The 12,340-nt window shown below is 44.1% G+C and overlaps 1 protein-coding gene across 3 annotated transcripts in view; it reads left to right on the forward strand.

Annotated features, from left to right (window-relative positions):
• The first annotated feature begins 1,367 nt into the window (after positions 1–1,367).
• LOC140391472 (integrin alpha-6-like) overlaps positions 1,368–12,340 on the forward strand; it is a 150,917-nt gene continuing 139,944 nt past the window's right edge. For 2 of the 3 annotated variants that reach the window (XM_072475979.1, XM_072475987.1), the window contains exon 1: positions 1,369–1,640. In XM_072475979.1, the coding sequence (XP_072332080.1) occupies positions 1,465–1,640 (176 nt within the window). In that variant the 5' untranslated portion in view covers positions 1,369–1,464. Of the gene's footprint in view, positions 1,641–12,340 lie in introns of all 3 variants that reach the window. The other variant, XR_011935091.1, reaches the window with a different exon arrangement.

A 12,340-nucleotide genomic window follows, 5' to 3' on the forward strand; every position in this document is an offset into this window, starting at 1 on the left:
ACACCCACCCACCCTGCCCTATTTCTGTAATGCCATAACCTAACCTGCACATCTTTGGTCTGTTTATTATAAATATTTATATTTGTAATATGGGGCCCAGTTAACTCAGTTTGCACGATGGCTAGCATGTGGTTCAGAATAATGCCAACAGCGTGTGTTGGACTCCTGATCTGACTGAGGTGATTTGGAACCTGCCCTTTTGCCCTGTCCCCTTGAGTGGAAAGGAATAGCAAACCACCCCTGAGAAAATCTGTCAAAAAGAAAAGTTCACAATGAAACTTCAGCAGACAATGAATCAAAGACCTGCCTTCTGGGCAGGGCACACATACCATGGCGTATTTGTAATATATCAAAAATAGAGAGTGGCTTCACAATTTATGTTCGGAAAAATGGGCCACTGCTGCATATGACAGCCCAAACAGTAGCTCAGATGAATCCTCAAAAGTGTCAGGACATTTGGTTTCCTGGCGTAGACCAATCCTTTATGGATGGCTGTAGATTGATGAAAATCTGGCCTTTGAGTCACAAGATGATAGTTTCAGTTCCCACTCGAGCCTGGAACACAAAGTCTAGGCTGACATTCCAGTGCAGTAGAGTGAGTGCTGCACTGTTGACTGTTGGAGGTGATGCCTCTTGGATGAGCCATGGAAACAAAACCCAGTTGCCTTTCTGAGGTGAATGTAAAAGATTCCACGATACTATTTCAAAGAAGAGCAGGGTATTTATCCCCGCTTTCCTGGCTAATAATTATTCTTCAAACAACATCCTCCCCCCCACCCTCACAAAAAAAAATTAAGAAAAGCAAAATACTGCAGATGTCGGAAATCTGAAATAAAATGCTGGATAAACTCAGCAGGTCTGGCAGCATCTGTGGAGATTATCTGGTCGATATTGAATTACTGTCCACGGGAGCTTGCTGTACACAAATTGGGCTGCTACATTTCCTATAAGGACTAATAAAGTAGCTGTGACTCAGTAAATTGGAGGCTGTGAAAGACGCCAGACAAATGCAAGTCTTGCATCTTCTTATCTTCTCCCCCTCCCCCACATCCGTTCCCTTATCCTCCCCCTCTATTGTTAAACTAAAGCCTTTAATGTATGTATGTATGTATGCGCTGTATGACTAGTTGACTGACTGGGCTGCTGATTCCTGTTTGAAATACCTGTACAGTGAAGCTTCGAGAGGTTCTTTCTTGTTTTGTTGAAGCGGGACAAGTTTAAGCAGCGTCTGGAGTGGATGGGAAACGGAGCTTGGACTAGGATGGGGTAGAGAGAGTCAGGCTGCAGGCGAGGGTCAGGTTACTTGCGGCGAGTTGGTGAGGCATTGATGGTGGTGGGGCGGGGTGGGGCGAGGCTTCACTTTATAATCTCATTTCCAACGCAAGGCGGCTTCTGAGAATAACAGCCGGAGAGGAGACATAACATTAGCAAGCACTTTCAGAGAGATCAGGAAGCATTTCCGATATGGCGACGCGGGAGCTGTGGCTTCTTATCTACCTGTCTTTGTTTTCCCTCAAGAAATGGACTTTATCTTTCAACTTGGATACCGAAAATTTCATTAAGAAAACCGGCGCCCCGTCCAGCTTGTTTGGCTTTTCTCTTGCTATGCACAAGCAGCTAAAGCCATCGGCTGAAGTAATGTAAGTGGCTGCGTTTTGAATTTGTTTTAATTTGAGAAGACGGCATTGTCAAACTGCGGCGGAATGTAAGGAGAATGTTTCGCTCCCCGGCTGCCTGTTGTAGTTTAATCTGAAGTCAGTCCATCCCAACACCGTTTGAAGCAACTTTTTTTTAAAAAAAAAGTTAGTGCGAAATGCTCACTAACTCCCCGGCGCAGCAAGTTTGCGGCTGCCCTACCTGTTCAGAGTGAACTTCACTAGCAGCAGGCTGCCGCCCAAAGGTCATGTCCGCCTCCCCGTGTGTGTCCCTGCCCGGGGGGTAGGCTAAACCCAAACCCAGTGTGAAACTTTATTGTTCGGTAATTCTCACCGCTTTATGCTAGGCGTTCCCTTTTTAAAAAAAAACAAGTATCGACTGCAACACTCTTTTTAAAAACAAATTTATTCCAAATAGGACTACCCCTGGAATTGGACTGAAATAAAAGGCAGCAGTTGGGTTGGGGAGAGCAGAGCGGTGATTTAGGGGGTAAATGATCATTGGTATTCAGGACAGTGACTCTCCTCCCTCCCGCTAGGAGGAACCTGACCACACAAATCTTGCCAGAGTTACATTGTCGCCCGGGAATGATCCCAATTGTCTCCCGGTGGAAGGGTCAGAGCCTTCACCCCAAAAGCCTCCTGATTACCATTCAACTTTGACCGAAGCTGGTTGTTTTAAATTACTTTTAAAAAAAATACTGTTCTTGCAGTCTCCAGTTACACGGACCGTGTTGCGATAGTGCATTTCTTCAACCTGCTGATAGACCAACTTTGGGAATGGTTTGCGGGGGGGTTAAGCTGCCATTGGGCGAGCCGCTGCGGGCCCTCCCCATACACTGGGTGGTGGTGGTGTCTGGTTGCTATGGTGTGTTGGTCTTCATGTGCACAGAAATCCCGGAGCTCCATTCACTTCGGCGCACAGACGACACGTGGGGGCGGCCACGCAAAGGACATTTTTCACCAACAATCTGCCCAATGTTTTCTGCCTTTCCTCCCGAATTAATTGCATATCTTTGGGAACGCCCCGATTTCTCAGTCTCCTTCATTTCACGCCAAGTGGTTCATTGTCCGATAGTTTTTTAAAAACAAAATCAATTTGAAAATTGTTTCGTTTTTATCATTGACGATGTGGAACCATACATCGAGCTTGTGACGTGATTGGGGTTCATTCAAAGGTTTTAAAACAGATTACAAGCTCGAAGTGGAAAGGGTTAGAGGAGGTGACGGTACAGAGGGTCGAAAATGAACATCTTAAAGCGGGGCTTTTGAAAGTGGACCAGGAGGTAACAAGCTGGGGGTGAGGGGGTTTAGGGAGAGCACTGTACAATATAGACATCCGAAGACTGCAAAATAAGGTAGAGTCTGAAGAGTGAATGTGGTGTGTCTACATATAAGGGTTCAGATGCGAGGAATATTGAAGTTCTGGAAGGACATAGATGAGAAAAGATTTTGAATTTGGTGTGTAAAGAAAATACAAGCCCAGTAAATGATGACGATGCCTTGGGTGAATAGACTGAGGAGTTAGTGTGGGGTGCAATTAAGAGTTCTGCTTCTAATTTTATACAGGATTGCATTTGTTGGGACTGCAGGGAGAGCAGTGGGGTGGAAGTGGAGCTGAAAGAAGAATGGCAATGAATCAGTAGTGGATATAGTGCTGTAGCCAGGGAGCTTGTCTGAAGGTTCACACCCTTGGCTCTAAGCAAAGAAGATCAAACGTGCATTTATATTATTTACAGCCGTGAGATGCCCCTAGCAGTTGAGGCAAAAGATAGAATTTGGTTAGAATGCAAACGGTTTGGCGTTCTGATTTCCCTTCTGTCTGTCATTCATGTCTTGATGTCAAACAGCCGAGGAACCATTATTGGATGGATGGTAGCGAAGAAGTCGCTAAATTTGGATAGGAAAGAAAAAAATACTATGATTTCGCTGAGGGGCAGCTTGCAAGTAAGTGAAGAAGAGGATGAGACCTGGAACTTGCCACTTCCATAGTATCCATACGAGGGTGGGATATGAAATGAGTGAAGACTATCTCTTTACTTGGAGATAGTTGGAAGTGGAAGCATGGAAATGGATTGAGAAACCTGGAAATGCCACAGAGATATTGCGAAACACATTATTGTGGTTGCCGTCAAAATAAAGCCTTTGTTGACTGTCCAGCGTGATCTTGGCTCAGTGCACAGGACAAAGCCAGGATGAAGACCTTTGAGGAGAAAAGAAAGGCACAGAATTGGGGGTCATACTGAGGACTTATGATATGGGAGATAAGGAAGATTAGAGATAGGGTGGTGATTGGAGAAGTTTGAGAAGTGGGGCAGTGGTGGTGATTGGAGAAGTTTGAGAAGTGGGGCAGTGGTGGTGTTGAAGGGTGATTGGAGAAGTTTGAGAAGTGGGGCAGTGGTGGTGTTGAAGGGTAGACGAACAGTCAAAGAACATAGAACATTACAGCGCAGTACAGGCCCTTCAGCCCTTGATGTTGCGCCGCCCTGTGAAACCACTCTAAAGCCCATCTACACTATTCCCTTATCGTCCATATGTCTATCCAATGACCATTTGAATGCCCTTAGTGTTGGCGAGTCCACTACTGTTGCAGGCAGGGCATTCCACGCCCTTACTACTTTCTGAGTAAAGAACCTACCTCTGACATCTGTCTTATATCTATCTCCCCTCAATTTAAAGGTATGTCCCCTCGTGCTAGACATCACCATCTGAGGAAAAAGGCTCTCACTGTCCACCCTATCCAATCCTCTGATCATCTTGTATGCCTCAATTAAGTCACCTCGTAACATTCTTCTCTCTAACGAAAACAGCCTCAAGTCCCTCAGCCTTTCCTTATAAGCTCTTCCCTCCATACCAGGCAACATTCTGGCAAATCTCCTCTGCACCCTTTCCAATGCTTCCACATCCTTCCTATAATGCGGCGACCAGAATTGCACGCAATACTCCAAATGCGGCCGCACCAGAGTTTTGTACAGCTGCAACATGACCTCATGGCTCTGAAACTCAATCCCCCTACCAATAAAAGCTAACACATCGTACGCCTTCTTAACAACCCTCTCAACCTGGGTGGCAACTTTCAGGGATCTATGTACGTGGACACCGAGATCTCTCTGCTCGTCCACACTGCCAAGAATCTTACCATTAGCCCAGTACTCTGTCTTCCTGTTATTCCTTCCAAAATGAATAGCACTGGTGCATTTCAGTCAGTGGAAAGGGTGTGGTTAATGGTGTGAGAAAGCATTCGGCCAAGGTGAGGTAGTTTGGTAAGGAGCTAGGTCAGAAGGGGTTTGTGACACAGATTGTTCTCCTGGAAGAGATAAGTGAGAGATTGGAAGCAGGGTATGAAAAGGGCTGGAAAAGACCACTGTTGGGAGAGGAGGTGGTTAAAATAGGTGAGGGAATACGTTTAATCTTTGGGGATTATGGTTTCAAGAATTTATCACATTTTGCAGCTGTGTATGTATTGTTGTTGAAACAGTTGTTCTTGGGAAACAAAAGTATTACTCTAGACCTTAAACCTATTCTAGAAATAGTGATACTTTGTGAAGAAGATATTTATCTTGCAAAGGAAAGATTTAATTGGATATTTTAAAATTTACTGTGCCATTAGGATTCTTCTCAATAGTTACTTTTATGTTGGTCTAATTCAGTTGGTCTGCAATTTAGGGGTCCTGTGGGGTTTTGGCATACACCTATCCAGACTTGCAGCTGGGGAGAAATGTTTCTTAGTGGATAATCCTGCTTGCAGCCAGTTTTTAGGGCTGCAATAAATACAATGACCCAGACCACCCCCACTTGCTGTTTTACATCGAAGCCTGGTTCATTTTGCTGGGCAGGAGCTGAATTACGGCAGACTCTTTTCACATCCCCCACCCCTTCCTTTTGTGCTCATGTAAAAGGCTGATCTCCAGGTAGATGCTCTGAACTTAATCCTGACATTTATGTGAGGGTGCACTGGCCAAAAGGTGCATTCAATTGTGTATCTGTGGAAATGCAGAATTGAAGTTTGCAGCTAGTCAGCATTGACCTGAAACGTTAAGTCTGTTTCTTTCTTCACAGTTGTTGCCTGAACTGCTGGGTATTTGCTGCATTTTCTGCTTTCATTCTCGATTTCCAGCATTCAAAATATTTTTGTGTTTGAACAAAAATAGCACTGGTGCATTTGCAGTACAGTTTTGAGGTTATGTTTTGGTTGCATTGTTGTAGCCGTGCCAAGGAAACATATTTAAAAATTCATTCTGAAACTGGTTTAGGAACATGTGATGCTAAGACTCAACGCAAAAAGGAGAAATGTTCCATTCTGAAAACTGACTTACGTAAGATGTAAAATTTCACTTCAAAGCAATAATGGTGTACTATGACCTTTTTACTTGCCTTGAATTCAGAATTTTACATGATAAATACAAATAATATTTGATGTTTCTGTCTATTTTAAATTAACTATTCAGTGAGTTGCATAATCACCAAAAATCTGCTCACCAATGTTCAGTTTAAGTTCTGCCAGGACCACTTGGCTCCAGATGTTATGGCAGCTTTGATCCAAATGTGTACAAAAAGCTGAATGCCAAAGGTGACTCGTGGTAAGTAATGTCCATGCCATACATGTGCCAGGCAATGACCATCACCAACGAGAGAAAATCTGACCAACTCCCCTTGACTTTCAATGCATTTTAATTGCCGAATCCTTCACCATCAGTATCTTTGGGAGTCACCATTGACCAGAAACTGGACTGGACCAGTCACATAAAGCAACCTTCAAGGACCGGTCAAAGTTGGGTATTCTGTAATGAATAACTCCCTTTCTGAATTCCTAAAGCCTTTCCACCATGTGCAAGGTACAATTCTGTGATAGAATATCCTCCCCTTTACTAGATGAATGCTATTTTAACAACACTCAAGAAGTTCAACATCATCTAGGGCAAAGCAATCTGCTTGATTGACATTCATCCACCAGTTTAAACATTTGCTCCGCCATCGTTGGCGCACTATGTCAGCAGTGTTACCATCTACAAGATGCACTGAACAGCACTTCCCAAATGCATGACCTCTCTCACCTTAAAAGGACAAGATGCATGAAAACACCATCACTTGCTAGTTCCCCTCCAGAGCTCTGGCTGGGAAATATATTTCTGTTCATTGCTGGGTCAAAACCCTGGAACTTCCTTCATAAGAGCACTGTAGATGTATCTAGACCAGGGCAGCACAGTGGCAGCACTGCTGTCTCACGGCAGTGAGGACCTGGGTTCGATCCCAGTTCCGAGTTATTGTCCATGTGGAGTTTAATTCTCCCCGTGTCTGCATGTGTCTCACCCCCGCAACCCAAAAAGATGTGCAGGTTGGGTGGATTGTCCACGTTAAATTGCCTCTTAATTGGAAAAAATAATTGTGTACTCTAAATTTATTTTTAAGAAGATGTATCTGGACCATGTAGTCAGCAGAGGTTCAAAAGGGTGCTCACCACCACCCTTTTGAGGGCAATTCAGGGTGGATAATAAATACTAACCTTGGCAGGCCACCCATCTCATAGTATTAAATGAGAAAAATATCCTGGGTCAAGGCAATAATTGTTAGTTGATACTACAACAAAAGAGCATTTTTGCTGCTTTACACTGGAAATGGTTGCCTTTGGTGTTTTAATTTTTTTATTCATGGGATGTGGGCATTTCTGGAAAGGCCATCCCTAATTGTCCTTGAACTAATTGCCCTCCTTGAACTGAGGGCAGATCAGTAGCACAAGTGGATACCACTGAGGCTTCACAGCGCCAGGGTCCCAGGTTCGATTCCCCGCTGGGTCACTGTCTGTGCAGAGTCTGCACGTTCTCCCCGTGTCTGCGTGGGTTTCCTCCGGGTGCTCCGGTTTCCTCCCACAGTCCAAAGACGTGCAGGTTAGGTGGATTGGCCATGATAAATTGTCCTTAGTGACCAAAAAGGTGAGGAGGGGTTACTGAGTTATGGGGATAGGGTGGAAGTGAGGGCTTAAGTCGGTTGATGCAGACTCATTGGGCCGAATGGCCTCCTTCTGCACTCTATGTTCTATGTTCTAAATGGCCTAGCAAGCCAGAGGGCAATTTAAGGACAACCATATTGCTGTGGGTGTGGAGTCACATAGGCCAGACTGGGTAAGACACGGCAGACGTCCTTCCCCAAAGGGCATTGGTGAAACCACATGGGTTTTTACAACAATTGCTGATTGTTTTCATGGTCTCCATTACAGAGACTGGATTTATATTCCAGATTTAATAATGGAATTAAAATTCCACCAGCTGCCCTTGTAGGATTTGAACCTGTTCCCCAGAGCATTAGCCTGGGCCTCTGGATTACCAGCAAATTACATTATCACTGCGCCACTAACTTCAGCCGAAATTGTAGGAGCTATAATTATTTCTTGAAATATTACATAATGCTTCAGCAAGGTCCACTGGTACTGAGTAATCTGGATATGAAAGCAGAATATTTTATAGGCTTAACTCAAAAGTGGTTGTTATAAAAGTTGAATTGTGTCCTTGTTATGGGTCATTGTTGCTGAAGTTAATCATACTGTATTTGATTTATCAAATGTGATGAATTGAGCAGTTTTGTAGAGTGTATGTAGTCCATCCCCGATGTTAACGTCTAATGCCTGTGCTTGAGGAAAGTAGTCCTGTAAGTTTCTTAACCTTGAGTAAATTTGAATCCTGAACCCTCCCCAACCCCCTCATGCTCCACCCACATACTTTTGATTCCAAACAAATCTTTTGCTTGAAGATCAGGGTCTCTTGATTGACTTTGTTAAATTTTAATTTGAACCGAGCAGTCCTCTTGATTCATGTCTGTAGTTTAACAGTGCTTGCCCACTAACAGCAACTTAAATATTTGATCATAGTTTTCCCTTCTCGGGTCTAACAGTGCAGAGACTAGTTGACTAAGCAATTAACTTTCATAACTAGCCAACTGTAAAATTGCTGGTTACAAAACTCCAATTGTGCATGTTGAATGAACTGCTATTCTTGTAAGCACAATGCTGACATTACACTTCTGAAATGTAATCTGTCACATTCCGAGAGAATTTTTTTTTTGTGTAGGGTATGTGCATTCCTAATGGATAGTTGTTAACTGTTTAATTCATGTCTAGAATTGAATAAACTCTGCTCAGGGATTGCTGTAGGTGGGTACCATGTTTTTGTTTGTGTTGCATTATGTTTACATTTCTAAGTGAAATGTTTAGGCAAGAAAGTTCATACAAACATTATTTTAAAAAAAACCTTTAGAGTACCCAATTCTGTTTTCCAAATAAAAATTAGATTTAGTGTGGCCAATTCACCTGGTCTGCACATCTTTTTAGGTTGTGGGGGTGAGACCCAAGCAGACACTGGGGGGATGTACAAACTCCACATGGGCAGTGACCCGGGGCCGGGATCATAGAATCATAGAATTTACAGTGCAGAAGGAGGCCATTCGTCCCAAAGAGTCTGCACCGGCCCTTAGAAAGAGCACCCCACCTAAGTCCATATCTCCACCCTATCCCCGTAACCTAATCTAACCTTTTTTGGACACTAAGGGCAATTTAGCATAGCCAATCCACCTAACCTGTACATCTTTGGACTGTGGGAGGAAACCGGAGCACCCGGAGGAAACCCACGCAAACACTGGGAGAATGTGCAGACTCTGCACAGACAGTGACCCAAGCCAGGAATCGAACCTGGGACCCTGGAGCGATGAAGCAACTGTGCTAACGACTATGCTACCGTGCTGCCCTGCTACTGAACCTGCTACCTCGGTGCTGTGAGGCAGCAGTGCTAACCACTCCACCACCGTGCCGGCCACAAACATAATTTATAACTTCATGAAAACCTTCTACCATGCCATTCTTTATGATGCCCCTTGTTGTCAGCAGCATTGTTGAACAAAGTTCCACTTGTAAACAGTAATGAATTGGTGAAAGTATGGCAGATAGAGACAGATGCACCTTAAAAAAGATTTGATATGAAACCTGCTTCATGTATGCCAGCTGCCTGGGTTGGTAAATCTTCTATTATTTTTTTTTTTCTTTTAAATATTTTTATTCTCCTTTTTCATATTTTCTCCCAAATTTACACCCCCCCCCCCCCCCCCCCAACAATAAGCAGTAACAAATACAATGTCAATCTCCATATCAATAACAACAATCCCATCCTCCCCCCAAACATTAGCCCGCATGTTAACATAAACAAATGACAAAAAGGAATCCGGAATCACCCATAGTCACCATTAACACATACAGCCACCCCCCTAATGTTCGATGTTAACCAATTTTTGAAAGTGCATAATGAATAAAGTCCATGAATTGTAGAACCTCTCCATCCTTCCCCTCAGTTCAAACTTAACCTTCTCTTCCCCTCAGTTCAAACCTAACCTTCTCAAGAGTTAAGAATTCCAACAGGTCCCCCCGCCACGCCACGGCACAGGGTGGAGAGGCTGCTCCCATCCCAACAGGATCCGCCTTCAGTGATCAACAAGGGGAAGGCTACAACATCTGCCTCCGTACCCGTTTCCAACCTCGGCTGATGTTATGGACACCCGGAATTGGCCTCCTGGGGGCCCGGGTCTAGTTTCACGTGCACCACTTTAGAGGTTACCCTAAAAACCGCCTTCCAGCAATCCTCCAGCTTTGGACAGGACCAAAACATATGAACGTGATTCGCGAGGCCCCTTCCGCAATGTTCACACACACCTTCTACCCCCTCAGAGCTGGCACATCCTCGCTCTTGTGAGGTGTGCTCTATATACCACCTTCAGCTGTATCTGCCCCAACCTCGTGCACGAGATGGAGGCGTTCACTCTCCGGAGCACCTCACACCAGAAACCCTCTCCCAACTCTTCCTCCCACTTTGCTTTGATACCTTCCAGTGGTGCCTTCTCCTCTTCCAAATTGGCCCAGTAAACCGCCGACACTACTCCCTTCTCCAGTCCCCCTGTCGTCAGTACCTCCTCCAGCAATGTGGAGGCCGCTCCACCAGGAAGCTCTGTATCTCCTTTCTGGCAAAATCTTGAACTTGTATGTATCTAAACATTTCCCCCTGCTCCAGCCCATACTTCGCTCCCAGCTCAGCTCCTTCAATCCTATAAACCGACCCACAAGAAACAAATCTTTTAGTTTCTTAATCCCCTTCTCCTCCCATTTCCGAAAGTTTCCGTCCCACTTATCTAATATTATTTCTAAAGCTATTTTGCAAATCTTCAAATCCCTACAGTGCAGAAGGAGGCTATTTGGCCCACTGAGTCTGCACCAGCACTTGGAAATAACACTCTACTTAAGCCCACATCTCTACCCTATCTCTGTAACCCAGTAGCCCCACCTAACGTTTTGGACACTAAGGGGCAATTTAGCATGGCCAATCCACCTAACCTGCACATCTTTGGACTACAGGACGAAACCGGAGCACCCGGAGCAAACCCATGCAGACAAGGGAGAAAGTGCAAACTTCGCATAGACAGTCACCTGAGGCCGGAATTGAACCCGGGTCACTGGAGCTGTGAGGCGACAGTACTAACCACTATTCCACCGTGCCACCCATGTAGCAAGTCATTTGTGACGGAGGAATTAAGATCTTTTTATCATGAGTGTGTTCATATAAAAAAGCACATGATTTTTATAGACCTCCACTGTCGGGTTCATTAAGTAATTAATTAATATTCGATTAATCAAACATTGGAACAGCAGTTTATGATTGCAACACTTGCATGAAAGCACTTCAGAAATATGCAATTGATTGGGTATGTTCTCCTTGTTTAGCACACTTTTTGAAGGAATACACGGAGCAAAGCATTATTAATAACAGTACAAATTGTACAGTAAATATTCCTCCTTTTAAATGATCTGAAGAAGATCTTTGCCAGGTATGTGTATTTAAGTTAATGCAGCTGTGGACAAAATCAGTCATTTGCTGCTGGACCTTTTTTGTTGTTCAGATGACATTAGCGACACTGTTTTTCCCTCCTGAGGGTCTTGCGAGCTGCTGCTGGAACTCTTTTTCAGCATAAAGGTAAAAGTAGTGAAATCAACAACTTGAGGTTTCTAATTGGTCTTCCTTGGAAGAAGCAGCAGCACTTGATAAATGAACCAGGATAACAGCACAAGGGAATCGCATCCTTTAGCAAATATCAAGGGAATCCTGCCATGGGCAAGGTGGGGTGCAGTGGCTCAACAAGCAGCAAGTTGAAGCTGGTGCTGGAGAAAAGTACAAGACCTGGTGGGCAAACTGTAAATGAAGCAGAGCCAACTTGTGGTTAGTCTTAAACTGCTCCCTCTTCTGACCAGGAAAGAAAAACAATTGCTACTGAGCAAACATGGATTAAATAAGGTTAACCACTTCATACCTACAGTCGTTTATTGTATTCATGTTTTATTAAGTTACTATAAGCTGACAAAAACATTGGATGCTTTCCATTCTGTCCTCAATTGCAACCTAATATGGGATACATTGAAATGATTTTCCCCGTTGGTTGCAACCAGTGTCGACTTGCCCTGCTATCACCCCTCCGGTTACACAGATTCACTTTGTTCTCATCTGTAATATAAGTGTAATGATAATATGGCCATGAAAGATTCATTCTTCTGAAATGTTTTTATTGTAACACGTGGATCAGCTTGAAACGTTGCAGTAAAGAGCACTGACCATGGCATTAGTTTATGTACAGTAGTCTGTGTCAGGAGCTTATCCTCTCCA

The sequence above is a fragment of the Scyliorhinus torazame genome, chromosome 2, assembly GCF_047496885.1.
Source record: "Scyliorhinus torazame isolate Kashiwa2021f chromosome 2, sScyTor2.1, whole genome shotgun sequence".
NCBI classification, from domain to species: domain Eukaryota; kingdom Metazoa; phylum Chordata; class Chondrichthyes; order Carcharhiniformes; family Scyliorhinidae; genus Scyliorhinus; species Scyliorhinus torazame.